This window comes from Chiloscyllium plagiosum, unplaced genomic scaffold, assembly GCF_037043375.1.
Source record: "Chiloscyllium plagiosum isolate Xiang-an unplaced genomic scaffold, Cpla_swu_hap1 HiC_scaffold_4, whole genome shotgun sequence".
NCBI lineage: Eukaryota > Metazoa > Chordata > Chondrichthyes > Orectolobiformes > Hemiscylliidae > Chiloscyllium > Chiloscyllium plagiosum.
Window position 1 is genome coordinate 104,294,676 of NW_028270142.1, and position 17,430 is coordinate 104,312,105.

Consider the following 17,430-nt stretch of genomic DNA (forward strand, 5'->3'; position numbering starts at 1 on the left):
TCTGAGCCACAAGGAGAGATATTAAGGCTGATGATCAAAAATTTGGTCAAAGAATAGATTTTAAGTAGCATTTTAAAGAAGAAAAGAGAAGTGAAAGGTTTAAGCAGGGAATTCTAAACCTCAGACTTGGTAGTTAAAGACACACCCAGAAACATTCATAATAAGAGACCAAAATTGCAAGACTGCAAATATCTTACATGTTGTGGAACTGGATGAGATTAGAAGCAGGGAGGGGTGAAGCAATGCAGGATTTAGAAAAGAAGGATGAGAATTATACAATTAACTCATTGCTTAACTGGAAGCCAATGTAAGTCAATAAACACTGGTGTTATGGATAAATAGGACTAGTTGTGACTCAAAGTTTACGCAAAATTTACACTCCTTGCATTCACATAAGCACAATTACCCTATTCTTAATATTCTTTCTTTCTCTTTCCTAATTATTCTTGATCTATAGGCTGCCATTGCTTTCCATTACCACTGCCATATTAATTTAACTCTACCCTCATTTCCTTATTTATCCTTTTACCAGAAGATATTACAGAATTATAGAATTATAGAATCATACAGCACAGAAACAGACCCTTCAGTCCAACTCATCCAAGCCAACCAAATTTCCAAAACTTGACAAGTCCCATTTGTCTGCATTTGGCCAATATCCCTCTAAATCTTTTATATTCATGTATCTGTCCAAGTGTCTTTTCGATGTTGTAACTGCACCTGCATCTACCAGTTTATCTTGCAGTTCATTCTACACACGAACCACCCTCTGTGTGAAAAAGTTGCCTCTCCTGTCCTTCTTAAATATTTCTCCTCTCATCTTAATATTATGCCCTCTTATTTTGAACTGCCCAATCCTAGGGAAAAGACTTCTGCTATTGCTTTCTGCCCATTGAGCCTGCTCAACCATTCAGTTATGGCTGATATGTTGCTCAACCTCATGCTCCTGCATATAATATCACTGCGCTAGAAATTCATAAGTCCAGACTAATGTTTTAGGGATGTTTGTTCGAAACCCACCTTTTCAGATGGTGAAACCTGAATTCATTAAACAATCCAGGATATAGATCTGGCTTAATGACAATCATGTAACTGCTGCTATAAAAGCTGCTCTAGTTTACTAATATTCTTCCAGTAAGGACATTTTGCCTGTGTGTGACTTTGGGCCCACAGTAATGTGGTTGACTCCACCTGTCCTCTGAACAACTAAGAATGAGCAACAAATTCTGGCCCACCAGTGATGCTGACAACTCATGAAAGAATGTTTGAAAAAGCCCTGAAGTCACATCTAATCGAGTTAATCCATCTAAGTCGAACCCATATGATGAAATAACCCTGAGATTCCTCCTTTAAGAACTTGTGCTGTAGTTTTGACATTAACTCTCATACTACCTCGGCAAAACCTCCTCCTTTTCTTATGTCCATCCTTTTCCCAAATTTCAGAAATTTCAGAGCTCAGGTCCATGGCATCTGAAGATTCAACAACTTAATGAATGTTTGTTGATGGCTCTTCACTGTTTAATTATTTTCCTAAGAATGGTCATTTATATTTTCTGTTCATTGCTCTTGCCCTAACCCTGAACTTACATCTTTCTCAAGGGGTTCCCTATCTGCCCTCATGCTGTCTCTGAACTCATCTAGTCCACAAATCCCATCTTTTGCTTTCTTGACCATTTTTCCACGAAACTGCTGGCCATTCAATTTCTCTCCTTCACACAAATCTTATGGATGGAAGGAAGCCATTTGTGCCTTCACTGACTCACTAAAAGAGCATTATTACCTCATGCCAATCTTCTACTTTTTCCCCATGCTCTTTTATACTGTTTTTAATCCAAATAGTTATCCAATACCATCTTCAATTGAACCTGCCTCCACCATAATTTCAGGTAATGCTCTCCAGATCCCAAATGTTCACTGAATGGAAATGTTGCTTTGTTTGCAAATCACTTTCAAGTCATTGTGGTCTATCACTCAGACAATTTTTGAATCCATATTGCTACTGACATTTTTAATCATGACCTATAACCTTCCCACATGTTGGTGGTGTGACATTATATTGAAACACCCTCTGAAAATCTGTGTGCCCATCAACATCAATACCATTTCCTATATTGAGTCCATCTGATACCTCTTTAAAGAACTACAGAAAGCTAGTTAAACATAAGTTCCTCTTAATAAATCCTGGTTGGCTTTTCTTAAACAACCCATCATTTCTACATGACTACTAATTCTGTCTTGGATCATTGTTTGCAGAAACCTCCCCAACAACAAAGTTAAACTGACTATTCCTTCTTGGTATCAGTGTCACTGATACTGTTACATAGTGAATGGTTTCCTCTCTCCAGAGACTTTCACCCACTCTTTAAATTGTGCACCATTAACCTCCCCACAAAAAGAAATGTCCTTCATTTAGACTCTGAAGGCCAAACTCTCTCAAGTTTAGACAAATGAGAGGAAATCTAATTGAAATATATAAGCTGCTAATACAGATTGACAAAGTAGATATAGAAAGATGTTTCCTCTTATGGAACAATCTGGAACGATAGACTATGGTTTTAAGATAAAGGTAGCAGATTTAAAACAGATGAGGAAATATTTCTTCTCTCAAAGGGTTGTGTATCCGTAGAATTCATTACCCCGAGTGTGGTGGATGCTGGGAATAAATTTGAGGAGATAGACAGATTTTTAATTATTAATAGGTTGAAAGGTTATGAAGACTGGGCAAGAATGTGAAGTTGAGGCCAAGAAAGATCAACCACGAAAATGTTTAATGGTGGAGGAGACTCAAAGGGCTGATTTGCCTACTTCTGCTCTTGGTTCTTATGCTTTTCTGCCCTGCAAATCTCCATTCATCACTCATTTCTCTTTCCTGTCCAAAATCTTTGAACATACTATTATCATAAAGATGTGACCATCTTTTTCACAGCTCTACAATACTTTCCAATTAGGATTCTGACACTGCTATCGAACTGAAACAGCCCTAAGCTCAGTCACCAATTGCTTGCTCTATAATTCACTTTGCAGCACTATTCCTGATTCATCTAAACTGGCAACAGGTCAGCTCCTTGAAATTTTAACTCACATTTATCACTCCACAGATGCTGTCAAATCTTTTGAGGTCTTCCAGAACTTTTTATTTTTATTTCAGATTTCCAGCATTTACAGTATTTTGATTTTGTTGAAGTGAATGCAGACAGACTGCAGTTCTTGAACCTCCCAGACAGTAAACAAATCAAATGAAGTTTGCTAATTTTTAATTAGTAGCTATATTATGCCATGTCTACTTGGTTCACTAGTTTGCTTATACCTCTGTGTGGAAGTATGTAAGCACTTTATTTCAACATGTTGATTAGGTCGGACATGTTCATTCTCTGTCTATGGTTGTCTTACAACACATTTTCACCTCCTCAGTCATTTTACTGAAGGATTGTTGTTTACTTAGCAGTCTCTTTGCCTAATTTTTAAAAAATAATTTAAAAATGAAGTATTGAAATGTTACTCTTGAACTTGCTTTGGCTCATCATTTGGCATCAAAGTTAAATCTACTTTATCAATATGCTCAGTGCTATCTTGTTGTCTGAAAAACCTTTATAAAAAATTCAACAATTAGCTCAAGTGGGATATATTGCTCATCCTTGTTCTCAGTATGTGCGACTTCAGGCAATTGGCTGATATTTGTCTTCTGAATTTTCTCCAGTGATGATAGGAAAGGAAAACATTTCCACCAGTCCTGCAAAGTCTATGTGTTCTTTGCATTTGATAATATGAAACAATTCTCTTCTGTCACCGTACATAATTCCAATAGATTCATTCTTCTTTGTAGGTTCTGCTAGGAAGCCCAAAAATATCTTCTATTGGTTGCACCTTAACCAGTTAGATGTCACTGGTTTGTGTTTAAAGCTGCTGTTCTGTAGGAATTAGTTGAATTCTGACTACTATAGTTAGGACATTCATGCAAGTTCATGCATGAGAGGGATTGATGATAAGCTACATTTTCAACTTTCCTCCCCAATTTTCACTGCAGTGTTGCTCGTGCCAGACTCTTGCTCTGAAGAGCTACTCCATCTGTGCCATGCAATATCATCTCTGTAGGCTGTAACTTCTTCAGTCATGGCATTTCATCCAAAAGAACTCTCATCTACATCAAATTGCAAATTAATGGAAAGGCCATTGACATAGATAAATTCTGTCAAACCCGAATGGGATACATCATCAATTTCCCTCGAGAGTCTATCAGGTATCTTTTCCAGTGGTCATTGTGCAATTGGTTTGAGTTCTATGCACATGTAACCTCTATTATGTTTGCTACTCTGATATTATCCTTGTTTTGCACATCATGCAGAAGTGATCTATTATTTTATACATATAGTAACATTTTGGTTGTACAGAGCACTGCTTGTTCTTGTGAGGCTTTTATGTTCCACAGCGCTGACATTGACTCTTTATATCTGCGGATTGGCTTACTCTCTGAAATGGTTTGTCATTTGTGTCTGTAACATGTTATTAAGTGGATGAGTCTGAGGTCTGCTCCCGTAAGACTCCTTCCCAGGATTTGTCTGTGAGTCTTTCTAGTTTCTGTTTCTAATACGATTTGAATAGTCTCCTTCAAAGTCTGATCTTGCTTGGACTGTAATAAATCTGACAAGATTCATCAATAATTGCAAAAATTGCTCTGGCTCTTATGAATGCTGGCTTCATATTTCCACAGTCGCAATTCTCCACTAATCAGCAGAGGTCATTAGTGAATTTATTTCTAGACTCCCTTGATGCTGAACACTTCTGTTAAATGTTGTTTTTTTTAAATAGAAGTTATTTAATTTCAGATTGAAGTGCGACCAAAAGCTGTCAGAACTTTTTCAAAAGTATCTGTGTTATCTTTTATATTTTGGTGAGTTACAAGGTCATCTGCAGAAGAACCTACTGAATGCAATTGTTTATAGACAATAGACAATAGGTGCAGGAGTAGGCCATTCTGCCCTTCAAGCCAGCACCACCATTCATTATAATCATGGCTGATCATCCTCAATCAGTATCCTGTTCCTGCCTTATCCCCGTAACCCTTGATTCCACTATCCTTAAGAGCTCTATCCAACTCTTTCTTGAAAGTATCCAGAGACTTGGCCTCCACAGCCTTCTGGGGCCGTTTACATCCTGTTGATATTTAATATTTAATTTTAAAGCAATACATTAGCCTAAAATCAATATGTCCAATTGTCACTCAATTTGTCTTATCTCTGACAATAAAACTTGATGGCAAGAAGATATTTTCTACCTTTTTTTTCTTACCTTTTAAGATCTGTTGGATAGGAGTTAGCAACACTGAATCTCCGTACTACTTACTCGGGACATGTTTGTTCTTATAAAAAACCAAAATGTTGTTTCCTAACATCTGAAGTGGGCGGCACGGTGGCACAGTGGTTAGCACTGCTGCCTCACAGCGCCAGAGACCCGGGTTCAATTCCCACCTCAGGCGACTGACTGTGTGGCGTTTGCACATTCTCCCCGTGTCTGCGTGGGTTTCCTCCGGGTGCTCCGGTTTCCTCCCACAAGTCCAAAAATCTGCAAGTTAGGTGAATTGGCCATGCTAAATTGCCCGTAGTGTTAGATGAAAGGGTAAATGTAGGGGAATGGGTCTGGGTGGGTTGCGCTTCGGCAGGTCGGTGGGTTGGTGTGGACTTGTTGGGCCAAAGGGCCTGTTTCCACACAGTAAGTAATCTAATCTGAAAGTTTTCTTGCTTTCTGTGGCTAAGATGGAAGTTTCCTACTTCTTAATGAGCAAAACTCAGAACTCAAGAAAATGTATTGATTTGATAATTTCTTCTGGTCTCAACGTAAATGTTGAATACTACCGTTTCAAAAGCTCTCAAATTATTCGAACAATATTTGTTCCCTAGATTGTGAATATTACAATATTTCCACTCTTCTTGCTAAAAGTGTAGATTTTACAGATGAGACGGGTATAAATCCTGTCACAGTTGATGTTGGCAGCCAAAGAGAAATCCCTTCCTGATAAAGAGCTTTTGCCCAAAACATTGATTTCCCTGCTCCTTGGATGCTGCCTGATATGCTGTACTTTTCCAGCACCACTCTAATCTTGACTCTAATCTCTAGCATCTGTAGTACTCACTTTCGCCTAGCCAAAGAGAAATGTTGAGTAATGAGAAACGTTGGACTGTTCCGAAAGTAGAACCAGTTTTAGGAAGATGTAAAGATTGTTCTTCAGGAACAAGCAAAATTGTGATATATTGTCTCAGCACAAATACAGGGAAGGGCTGAAATAGTGCAGTGCTCACAAAGAGAAATTATTGACTTAAATTTATTATAGGTTATGGTACAGCTATTTTAGTTACATGTACTACCTTTAATAGAAGATGCCTTTAAGCACATCATAGCTATGCTGTTAACATGAACATGGTGTGGTTTTAGAATTTTGAAATAGCAAGATACATAGTGCCATTTGAAGGTGCCACATAAAATACCAGTAGATGGGGTTGTAAGAAGAAGCAGAAAACCTCAGTATTGTAGGAACATGTCTCATTTTTACTGTTTCAGATATATATGAGAGAAATGACAAATAAAAGCTACTCTATTTTACTCCACCCTACTTGAAAACATGGAATGATTGTTTAATAAAAGAGCCATTTTGTTTGTTCATGCAATATTGAATCTTGATCTGTCTCTAGCAGTACCAAAAACCTGCACCAGCCAAGAATGAATTAATAGAACCACTGCAACTAAAAACACTCACACACTCTGCTTTTTGTTTTTCTTTTGTTTTGCCATGTTACAAACAAATGCATTGAAAGGAAAAAGCATAAAAACCATTTACGATTCCTAATCAGAATTGCAAATTTGTTATATTTAGACATGTTCTCAGGATGCTCTATCACTAGCAAGTTCACATTTTTTGCTTAGTCCATCTGAGAATGTACTTTGGTGCTGCCTTTAAAGCCTTCAGTTGTTGATGTTGTGGTGCTCTCACCATGGGGTTGCATAAGAGACTCAAGGATTCTGACCTGGCAACAATGAAATCCTTTCATATTTCAGGGAATGTACTAATACTCATAAATATCTAACTTATTCCAGAAGGTAACAACTAAAAAGGTATTTATTGATTTGCATATGAGATAAACATGCACTGCTGACTATTTTAATTCTAACTACTTAAATACTTAACCTAACTCTTATGATAATATTAATTACTGCAGAATTCGTATGTTGAAAGTCTCAGCCTCCAGGCAATTGCTTTCCCAAGTCTTACCAAATTCTGAAGTATCTATTCTAATGTCCTTCTTATTTTATACCTACCTGTCACTCTAGTTACATGAGAATAGATATGTTTTTCAGTAATACTTTGTCCCTTATTCATTGAATGAATTTTGGTCTTAATAAGAAAGTTTCCCACACATTTTGTCAAGGTTTCTTTTGACAAAGTCATCAATCAAGTCATACAGTTGCGTGAGTTTTCACTTGTCTAATGCCTCCCTAGGAGAATACTTGTTAGGGCAAAGAAAATTTGTAGCTGCATGCTATCAGCTGAAATCTCTGAAAGTCTGTTTTTTCAATGGAAGTGAAACTTATTTTTAAAGACTTTCAACAGAAAGTCACTGTAAAGCTAAAATTAACATAGCAAATTTAACTACCATATTTATACCCATTTGTTTTACATGACTTATAACTGAGAGTATTAACAATATCATGACACAAAGAATGACTAACAAAGCCCTGATGCCAAATAACTTGGTAAGTAACTTATACATTTATAGATAAAGCATCCATTTCATAAAAGGTGAGACTATTTTCGCACCTGACAAATATTATAGAGAACAGAATTCAGTGCACATACGAAGGAATTTCTCCACTTTCTACTTGTACCAAACATCTAAGAACAGCTTAAAACGTACATTTTCACAATAAAAAGGGTGAATACAATATGACACAATTGATATTTTACTTTTGTTTGGATAGTTGCAATAGTTCAGTTTAAGGGCTTTATCCTATTTCGGGTTTCTTTGGCAGGTTTATGTAGGACTAGAGTATGTGACATATCTGTGGCTATCAATGTCTCCAAAGGAACGACAGAGCTGAAGTATGATCAATTTGAATGGCAGGACTATAGAACTTAGATGAGGGACAATAAAATAACATTAAATTAGTTTAGTATAAAATAATATTTTTTCTAATACCATTTGGCTGTAAAAGGCTGTAAATAGAAGTAACCAAGGCAAGTCAAAGACAACTATCATTAAAATAGTACTACATGGACACTGTGCACTTAGAAAGATATCCTCAGTTTGTGGAGTGGACTAGGCTGCATCTTCAGCCTTTTTTGCTTGTTCTGTTAGCATCCACTCACTCTGAACTTATCTGAATTCGCACAGCATAAAGACAAATGCCTTGTCTTTCTATACTTTGCCGCCTCAACCAGAGATATCAGACTCATACAACTTCTGCCCTGACTTGCTGCTTAGTGTAGACACAAAGCCAGGAAGCCTGTTATAGTTATCAGCAGGCTTTAGTCAGATCAAGAGGAATAGCCTTCACAGAGTAAGTCAACAGCAGGCTCCAAAACTGGTCCAGGGACTTGCAGATGGTCAGTCAGCCACATGGAACAATCAGAGTTAGGATTCTGTCTACACAAGGGGAGGAGCCAAATGATGAGCAGAATACTTGCTGTTTTGATGCTTCCTTCCTATTGGGAATTGCTTTCCTCCTGGAATGTGAAAGACACAGCTATCACCTGAGATGAAAGTGGGTGGCATAGCTATTACTCTTGGTGTTGGTGGGGAGATGTGGATTGTAATGGGTGAGAGCAGGATGCGAAGATGTTGCAGGCATTAGTGAGAATGGTAGAGCATGACCCTTGGTGGCTATATAGAGTGAGTTTTCAGAGAGACGATGGTGGCATTTACACATGTGGTGTGGAGGAGGACATTGACTTTCTTCTTACAGTTCTGGACATTCCTCCAAAGGCTGCTTTTTTACCAACGTGGCAACTTCAGACTGGGCTATTGTGGGCTCCATCTTTCGTCCTAGGGGAAGAGGAAGTCCCATTCACCTCAAATCCCTCCAGCAGGACGCCCAAGACACTGACAGCAAATCGAGGCACTGATTTCCCCATGTCTGCCATGTCTAGCGCAAATGTCAGGAACTGAACAGGACATCTCCAAGATGACTGGTTGCACAGTGATCTTTCAAAGGTGGTGCAGGCACAAGTATTTCACTGGCTGTCTGCTGTGTGGTGAGCTGTTCTAGGACCAATGCTTCGTAAGATGCAGCAGAAATTGAATGTGAAGGATACCGTAGTGATCAGGATGGATAAATAATGAGACACTTTTGGTAAGATACAGTGAGAGAATTCACTTGATCTTGCAGTGACAAACCCCAAAAGCTTCATGGCAAGGCAGGTTTTGCCAAATCAAAAACATAAGGTTCAGGTCAGAAATTTCAGCAGTTAATATTATAAAAAATGTTAATGCAATTCCAGGAGTCCATTTTAATCCAAGCAGTTCAGCAGGAAACTAACAGAATCAAACCAACTGTTACTTAACATCTGACTTTAGTTTCCAATGAAGTTAAAACAACTCAAATTTATTACAAGAGTTATATAATAAATAAGCCAAGAGGTAAAACTATATAGAACCTTAGTAAGACCTCAGTGTTTTATTCAACTTGTGCACAGTGTTGAACCCCCAGTATAATGGATATTGAGACTTTAGAGAAGGCACAGGGAGGAATTATAGTGAGGACTGCAGATGCTGGAGATCAGAGTCAGAGAGTGTAGTGCTGAAAAAGCACAGCAGGTCAGGCAGCATCCGAGGAGCAGGAGAATCGACATTTTGGGCATAAGCCCTTCATCAGGAAATGAGAAAATCTAGAGAAGGTACAGTGCGGATTAATTATGAAGCTATCTGCCTTATAGAATGTGAATAAACAGAGAATGCAGAAAATTAAAAGCAGAGTACTATGAATGATGGAGGTTTGAAATAAAAACAAGTGCTGAAGAAGCTCAGTCATTCTGTGGATCATAGAAAATCCTTTACAAAGAGACTTGAGATGGTGGAGTTCACCTTAAAGGATAGCAGTTTGTTCAAATAATGTGCCAACATTCAAAATTAGATTGGATAGGTGGATGAAGACAAAGGGAGGAAAGTGGAATGGGAACTGAATAATTAACTGTAATTTGGGATCATTTGCTGTTGTGGAAAATAAAGACTAGCAGAGACTGTTTGGTTCAAATGGATTGTTTCTGTATATTTCGAAGAGTTTCTCCACAGAAAAAACTCTGCAGGTATGCCGGTTTCTTGGAGAATCACAGCAACGAAAATCAATGGCACAGACATTCTGCTTTGTTCTCCAATTATCCATTTCAAGTTTGGCAGACACCCCAGGAAAATTATGTAAATTGTTGGAACTTTGTTTAGAGACCAGGAGAATGTCTGGGGAGTTCTCTGCCAGTGACCAAAACCGCAGTCCAGTTTTTTTGGATGTGGGATGTATTGCAACATAGCTTGTTTATTTCAAATTTTTGTTCACTTTTAGGTTTCAAGAAATTCTGCATATGAAGTTTCTGTAATTATAAGGTGATGTTTGTGGTGAATAGGCAATAGGACATCTGACATCTCTCTGAACAATGGGACAAATTTATTTAACAGTGAAATTAAAGGACGGAGGAATGACCAAAGAAAAGGCTGGAAAGAAGAATCTCATCAAAGTGAATTCAACTTTACTTCATGCACAAAAATAACGAGGAAGAAAAGTGAATAAAGATAGAAAGAAAACAATTTGTTGCGAAAGCAAGGTAAGGAATTTAAAGGAATTCACTTCAAAAGTATACAAAAACCTGAAATGTAACGTTTTCAAATCAACAACAAATATTCAATATTAATGAATAAGATTTCTTTAATTGCTCACTTTTTGAACAAGGATATTGATTGGAAATCATCAAAATGATCATTTTTTTACTGTACTTCTGTTGTTAATTGCTAGATGGCTCTCTGGGGTAAAGTCAATGAACAATTAATGTCTAAATGCAGCAAATCCATGAAAAGTAAAAGGAGGTTACATCCATGAAGCAGAATTTGCAGAACAAATTCTGCAATGTATACAATGCATAGTTCACAGAACATCTCTTTCTGACCTCAGGTTGATGACCAATTTGTTTACTGATAAAAGCTTACATTCAGATACCATTATCGTTTTAGCAAAATCTGAAGCAATATTATTTTGATAACTTATTTCAGATTTAATATTAATTGCACTCCAAAGTCCTTCAGGAAATGGGCATAATGAATTGGAAAAAGGGGTGGAGACCCATGATCTTGGCTTTTCACTCATTTTTGTAGAAGCAGTTGTTGGCTATTCGGTTCATCATGTCTGCCATGACATTCAATAAGACCAAGGCTAATATAGTTATCCTCAACTCCACTTCCTCGCCTTTTCCACACAATGCTCAAATCCCTTACTGATTAAAAGTCTGTCTACCTTAGACATGAAAGTACTTCGTGACAGAGCTTGTACATCCCTCTGACATAAAGAATTCCACAAATTTACTGCCATCTCATAAGACAAAATCCTCCTCATTTCTGCTTCAACTGGTCAACCTCTGAAATTGAGATTATGCCTTTTATTTCATAGAATCCCGACAGTATGGAAACAGGCATTTCCCATTTCTGATCTACCTAGCCTGCATGTCTCTGGATACTATGGGCAATTTAGTATGGCCAATTCACCTAAACTGCACAACTTCAGACTGTGGGAGGAAACCTGACCACCTGGAGGAAACCCACACAGAGAATGAGCAAACTCCACACAGGCAGTTGCCCGAGGGTGGAATCAAACCTGGATCCCTGGCATTGTGAGGCAGCTACTAAGGACTGAGCCACTTGCCGCCCCTCTTCTCCCATAGGGAAACAACGTCTGCACCTATGCCCTACCAAACCCCCTAAGAATCTAAATGTTTCAATAAAATCTCCACTCATTTCTTCTAAATACCAATGAGTACAAGTCCAAACTGCTCAACCTCCCCATAAGAAAATCTATCTATTCTCAGAATTAAACTTCTCAACCTTCTCTGGATTGCCTCCAATACCAGTATATTTTTCCTTAGATAACAGGACCAAAACTGTTCAGAATATTCTAGATGCAGTCTGATTAATGCCTCATAAGGTTTTAATAAGACTTCCCTAGTTTGAAATAAGGGCCAATGTTCCCAGCCAGCCTCTAAACTTGGATGCTGGCTTTCTGTTAATTATGCATGAGCATTTCCAAATCCTTCTGTGCTGCAGCTTTCTTCAATTTTTCTTTGTTAAATACTATTCAGCTCTTCTATTCTCCCTCTGCAAAGTGCATAACCACACATTTTCCGATGTTATATTCCATCTTTCAAGATTTTGCCCACACAGGTAACCTCCCGATATCCATTTGTAGACTCTTAGTGACATTATCTCTATTTACATTCCTGTATATCTTTGTGCCATCTACAAACTTCCTGATAGTACATTCACTTTCCTCATGAAATTCATTAGATTAAATAGTCAATGAATGTGGCCCCAGCACTGATCCCTGTTAAACTCTATTAATTTCAGCTTGACATCCTGTTTTATCCCAAACCTCTGACTTCTGTCTTCTAGCCTACCCTGTAAGCAAACTAAATGCAACCCCTAACACAATGGGCTCTTATTTTATTAATTAGCCATATATGTGCTATGTTATCAAACTCCTTTTGGAAATCCAAATACATTATAACCGCTGGTTCCACTTTACTATCCTGCTTGTTACTTTTTCAAAGAATTCTAATATATGTGGCAGACATGATTTCCCTTTGAAACCATGTTGACTCTGTTTGATTGAAATGTCTATTTCTAAATGTTCTGCTATCACATCCTTTACAATATACCATAATAGTTTCAAAATGGCAGATGCTTAGCTAACTTGCCCATGGTTACCTGTTTCTGCCTCACTCCAATTTTGAATAAGGGTTTTACATTAGCAGTTTTCCAATCCCACTGGAACTGTTTCAAAATGCAAGGACGTTTTAAGGACTGTTGCCAATGTATCCATTATCTCTGTATCTAATTCCTTTAATATTTTAGGATGCAACTCCGCAGTTCCAGGGGATTTATCGGCTTTAGTGGGATTAGTTTCCCTTGCATGTTTTCTCTAATGATAGTTATTTATTCATTTTCTCCCCACCTTTGGTCCCTTGATTATTTCATAATTTTGAAATCCCATTGGTGTCCACAACCGTAAACACTGATGCAAAATATTTATTCAATTTGTCTGCTTATTTCCTGCCTCCAATTATTATTTTCTGGATTAGTGGTGTTGGAAGAGCACAGCAGTTCAGGCAGCATCTAAGGAGCTCATCAGCCTCGAAAAGCATGTTCACTTTTGCCAATGTTTTCCTTTCTATATATTTAAAGAAGCTCTTGCTAACATTCCTATCTTACCTGCCACCTTAATGTTCAATTCAGATGGACATAGGGATAAGCATTAAAAAAAAGCCTACCCGTATGAATGTCTTTGGATGAGGGTCTGTAGAATTCTCGGTAATGCTTATTTTACCAGGTGCCTTCCACAAATTTTCTTTTACAGTAATCTTTACTGCAGCATTTGTGCTCAGCGACAAGACAGCTGCATCGTTTGCACTCACTATCAGCTGGTAGTTGTCTTGTACCTTTGGATCAAGTGACTGGTATCCTGAAAAAACGCACATATTAAATAAAATGTCACTTGTTATCATTCATCACTCTTCCTGATTTAGAAGCAACAAAGGCATAAGGCACTATTGACTTCACGAGGTGAAAGTGAGGACTGCGGATGCTGGAGATCAGAGTCTAGATTAGAGTGGTGCTGGAAAAGCACAGCAGGTCAGGCAGCATCCGAGGAGCAGGAAAATCAACATCAGTTTTCCTGCTCTTCGGATGCTACCTGACCTGCTGTGCTTTTCCGGCACCACTCTAATATAGACTATCGACTTCACTATTAAGCAGTGTACTACAGGCATTGAATGGGATGCCATCCACTTTCAATGCTCAAGACAAATTTCTAGCTCTGCAAATTCTTCCACCTGTGAGCAACTTTACAGCAGACCAACTTCAACTTATGGTGCTTCAGGCGTTAATTATCGCAGTATTCATTAGAGATGGTGGGCTATGGTCTGTGTGCAAGAAGATGGGATGAGAAAGCGCACTGGATATCTTCATTAGAGATGCACTATACAACGGCAAACATTTATGTTTCATCATGAATTTATTTAATGTGATACTTTAATAATATTTGTATTTTAAATGTGCTAATATAGTGGTAAATATATTTTATTATTATAGTGATGTGGGAAGTAAAAGGTTACCAGGGTTCACATTAAAATTTGTTTTCTGTCTCTAGACCACTGACTGCTCTGGCAAAAAAAACCCATGATCAGTGGATTCCATAAGTTTAACAATGTTAGCTTTATATCAGCCCAAGTTTATTTGCATCCAATTGACTGCTGAGGCCTCCTTGGAAACTCAGAGATTGTAAAGTATGGCATGGTCAGAGTGACGAAAGGAGAAAAGAAAAGTACAAGAAACAAGATTGTATTTAGCATCACCAATGCTAACAAACAGGCTGTGGGAATGGTCTTAGCACGTACTTCGATGAGTTAAGGAGCTTTTGGATTGAGGGCTAGGGACACTGGCCAATGGATTGGTCATAGTCAGAAAATTTAGTGCATATTTCTAAAGGTAAAGAACATTTTGTACAAGAGAAGGACCAGAATAGTGAGACAAGTTGCAAGCACTGAATAATCAAGTACCAGGTGTTTTACTGAACATAGCCTAAGAAGATAGTGGAAGAATGAAATTGGCGCAAGTGGCCCTTCACTGAATACTTGTTCTGCAAATACAGAAATTTAGGATTTAATTGGTTGGATTATGGAACAGCAAAGGTATTGGAGTGAAAAAGAACGAAAGAATAAAACAGATAAGTGAGTCATAGCTCTGTGTTATGTGCACGTACAATTGTGTAAATCAACGATCAAGCTCAAAAATGACAGAATTGATGTAATGTGGAGGAGTTGGTATTGAACTGGGGTGGACAAAGTTAACAGTCACACAACACCAGACTATAGTCCAACAAGATTAGTGAAGTACTAGCTTTCGAAGTGCTGTCTTTTCATCAGGTACCCGATGAAGGAGCAGAGCTTCAAAAGCTAGTGCTTCCAAATAAACCTGTTGGACTGTGACCTGGTTTAGTGTGACCTTTAGAATTGATGTATGAAGAAAACTGGATTGTTAGGACTATTTTAACTGAAGTTTACAAGAATGAGGGGCACTCTCATTGGAATTTATGAAATTCTAACAGGACTAGACAGATAAATATAGGAAGGATCTTCCCAAACCAGATAGTCAAGAACCAGGGGTTGCAAACTAAGGATACAGGAATAGGACATTGAGAACTGAGATAATAAATTTCTTCATCCAAAGAATGGTGAGCCTGTGGAATTCTCTGCCACAGAAGGGAGTTGAGTCCAAAACATTGAATATTTCATTAGGGAGCTGCCATAGTTTTTAGAGCTAAAGGGATCAAAAGCAGAAAGAGGGTGTTGATCAGCCATGACCATGTTAAATGAAGGGCTGAGTGGTCTATTCCTGCTCCTGTTTTCTATGTAACTACATAAAAAGGAAAGAAGAACTTGAAAGAGAATTATTTAAGGAAGTGGGTCTGTTATATGTGGCAATCACAAGGAAAGATGATAAAGCAACTCCAAATTAATTACTTATGACCTTCTTAGATCTAACCTGTACTGACTAAGTTTAGAGTCAATGGAAAAATTGCTAGAATCAATCCTGAGAGTTTGGATGAACTGTGACTTGGAAAGACATAGACTCTTCAGGGATAATTGGCATGGTCTCTTTTAAGCGAATATCGTGCCTCACAAATTTGATTGAATTTTTTGAGGAAGTGACAAGGAAGATCCAATGAGGGTGTGCTGTGGATTTGTCTACATGGTTTTTAGTAAGGCATTTGACAAGGTCCCACATGGCTTACTGGCCAAAGAAGTAAAAGTATATGAGATAGACGGCAATATGTTCAACTGGATGAAAAGTTGGCTCAGTAATAAGAAACAAAGGGCAATTGTTGATGACTACCCTTGCGAAAGGAAAGCTGTTTCAAACTTTGTTCCAAAGGGTGTTGAGATCCCTGTGGGGTGCTATGGGCTGTGTGCAGGAAGATGGGATGAGAAAGCGCATCAGGTGTCATAAGGTCAGCATGGGCATGATGGGCAGAATGACTCTCTTCTATGCTGCCTCTTTTCTATGGTTCTAGGATAGCTAAGGGAAAGTACATTTGAAGGGCCAGAGTAAACCAACATACTGTTGGAAAGATTAAAACAGAAGAAAGCATGTGTGCCTTCTTCTCTTTAGATTAGTTGTACAACAGAAATGCCAACTCTTTTAAACATGTGTCACAATGAGAAATATAAGACAGATTAAAAGGATGACATAACTAAACTAACTAGAAGTTTTGCTCTAAGATTTAAGTTTAGATTCCTGGTTAAAAAGCACAAGCTGAACATATTTTAAATGTGGGAATTGTAATCTGGATATAAATTCACAAATGAGAACAAATGGTGACATTTAACTTTGGATACTGCTAATTGGAATTGAAAGATTGCTTGGGTCTGAATTAATGCATGTGTATTCAGTTTGAATAAAAGGAAGAAAATTTGACAGAGAAATCTAAAGGAGAACTTGAAACTTTGAAACACTATTCTGAAATTCTCAAATTCAACTTCCTCACTTGCTTGAGAAATATCAATTGAGAAGATTCCATTGCACATGGTTTGTTCTGTTTTCACAGACAAGGGGTGGTGACATCATTACTATTAGATCTGAGAATTTTTACCCACCCCCTTTTAGACAAAGTTAACCTTTTGCACTGGCAGTTTAAGCTGAACATATAACTTTCCAAATGTATTTATATTGAGCATCATAAGAACTTTTAAGTTTGTGAATTGTCAGATAGGTCTGAATGCATTAATTCATCCTATTTTGAGCAAAATAGATCTTTGTAATTTCTACATCTAAGTAATTGCAATTGCAGGCAGCTTCGGTTGTTTGGTCAATCATCAGCAATGCATTAACGTTGATAAATCAAATTCAGTTAAACTAAATTAAGTTGGCATTCTGAAATTAAATTTTAAAATGACAGTAGGAAAACAGCTTTAATGTTACAAGCTCTGGTAACGAGAAAGAAACTCAATTTTAATTCTATAAACTCTGATAACACTTTACTTTTTATGTCAACAGAATCTTTTGAAAGTATCTACATTGAACGGTAAAGATGGCAATTTCAATAATGATGATACAAGGATACGGTGGCACAGTGGTTAGCACTGCTGCTTCACAGCCCCTGAGACCCGGGTTCAATTCCCGCCTCAGGCGA

The 17,430-nt window shown here is 37.8% G+C and overlaps 2 protein-coding genes across 6 annotated transcripts in view; one reads left to right on the forward strand and one right to left on the reverse strand.

Annotated features, from left to right (window-relative positions):
* The window catches only part of cdh17 (cadherin 17, LI cadherin (liver-intestine)), a 97,745-nt gene that overhangs the window by 39,967 nt on the left and 40,348 nt on the right, over positions 1 to 17,430 (reverse strand). For all 5 annotated transcript variants that reach the window (XM_087986533.1, XM_087986534.1, XM_087986537.1 and 2 more), the window contains exon 7: positions 13,511 to 13,701. In XM_087986533.1, coding sequence (XP_087842659.1) covers positions 13,511 to 13,701 — 191 coding nt within the window. The remainder of the gene's footprint in view (positions 1 to 13,510; positions 13,702 to 17,430) is intronic.
* rnf41l (ring finger protein 41, like) overlaps positions 10,543 to 17,430 on the forward strand; it is a 389,670-nt gene continuing 382,782 nt past the window's right edge. The window contains exon 1 of the mRNA XM_087986538.1: positions 10,543 to 10,801. The gene's annotated coding sequence lies outside the window, so the exon portion shown is untranslated. The remainder of the gene's footprint in view (positions 10,802 to 17,430) is intronic.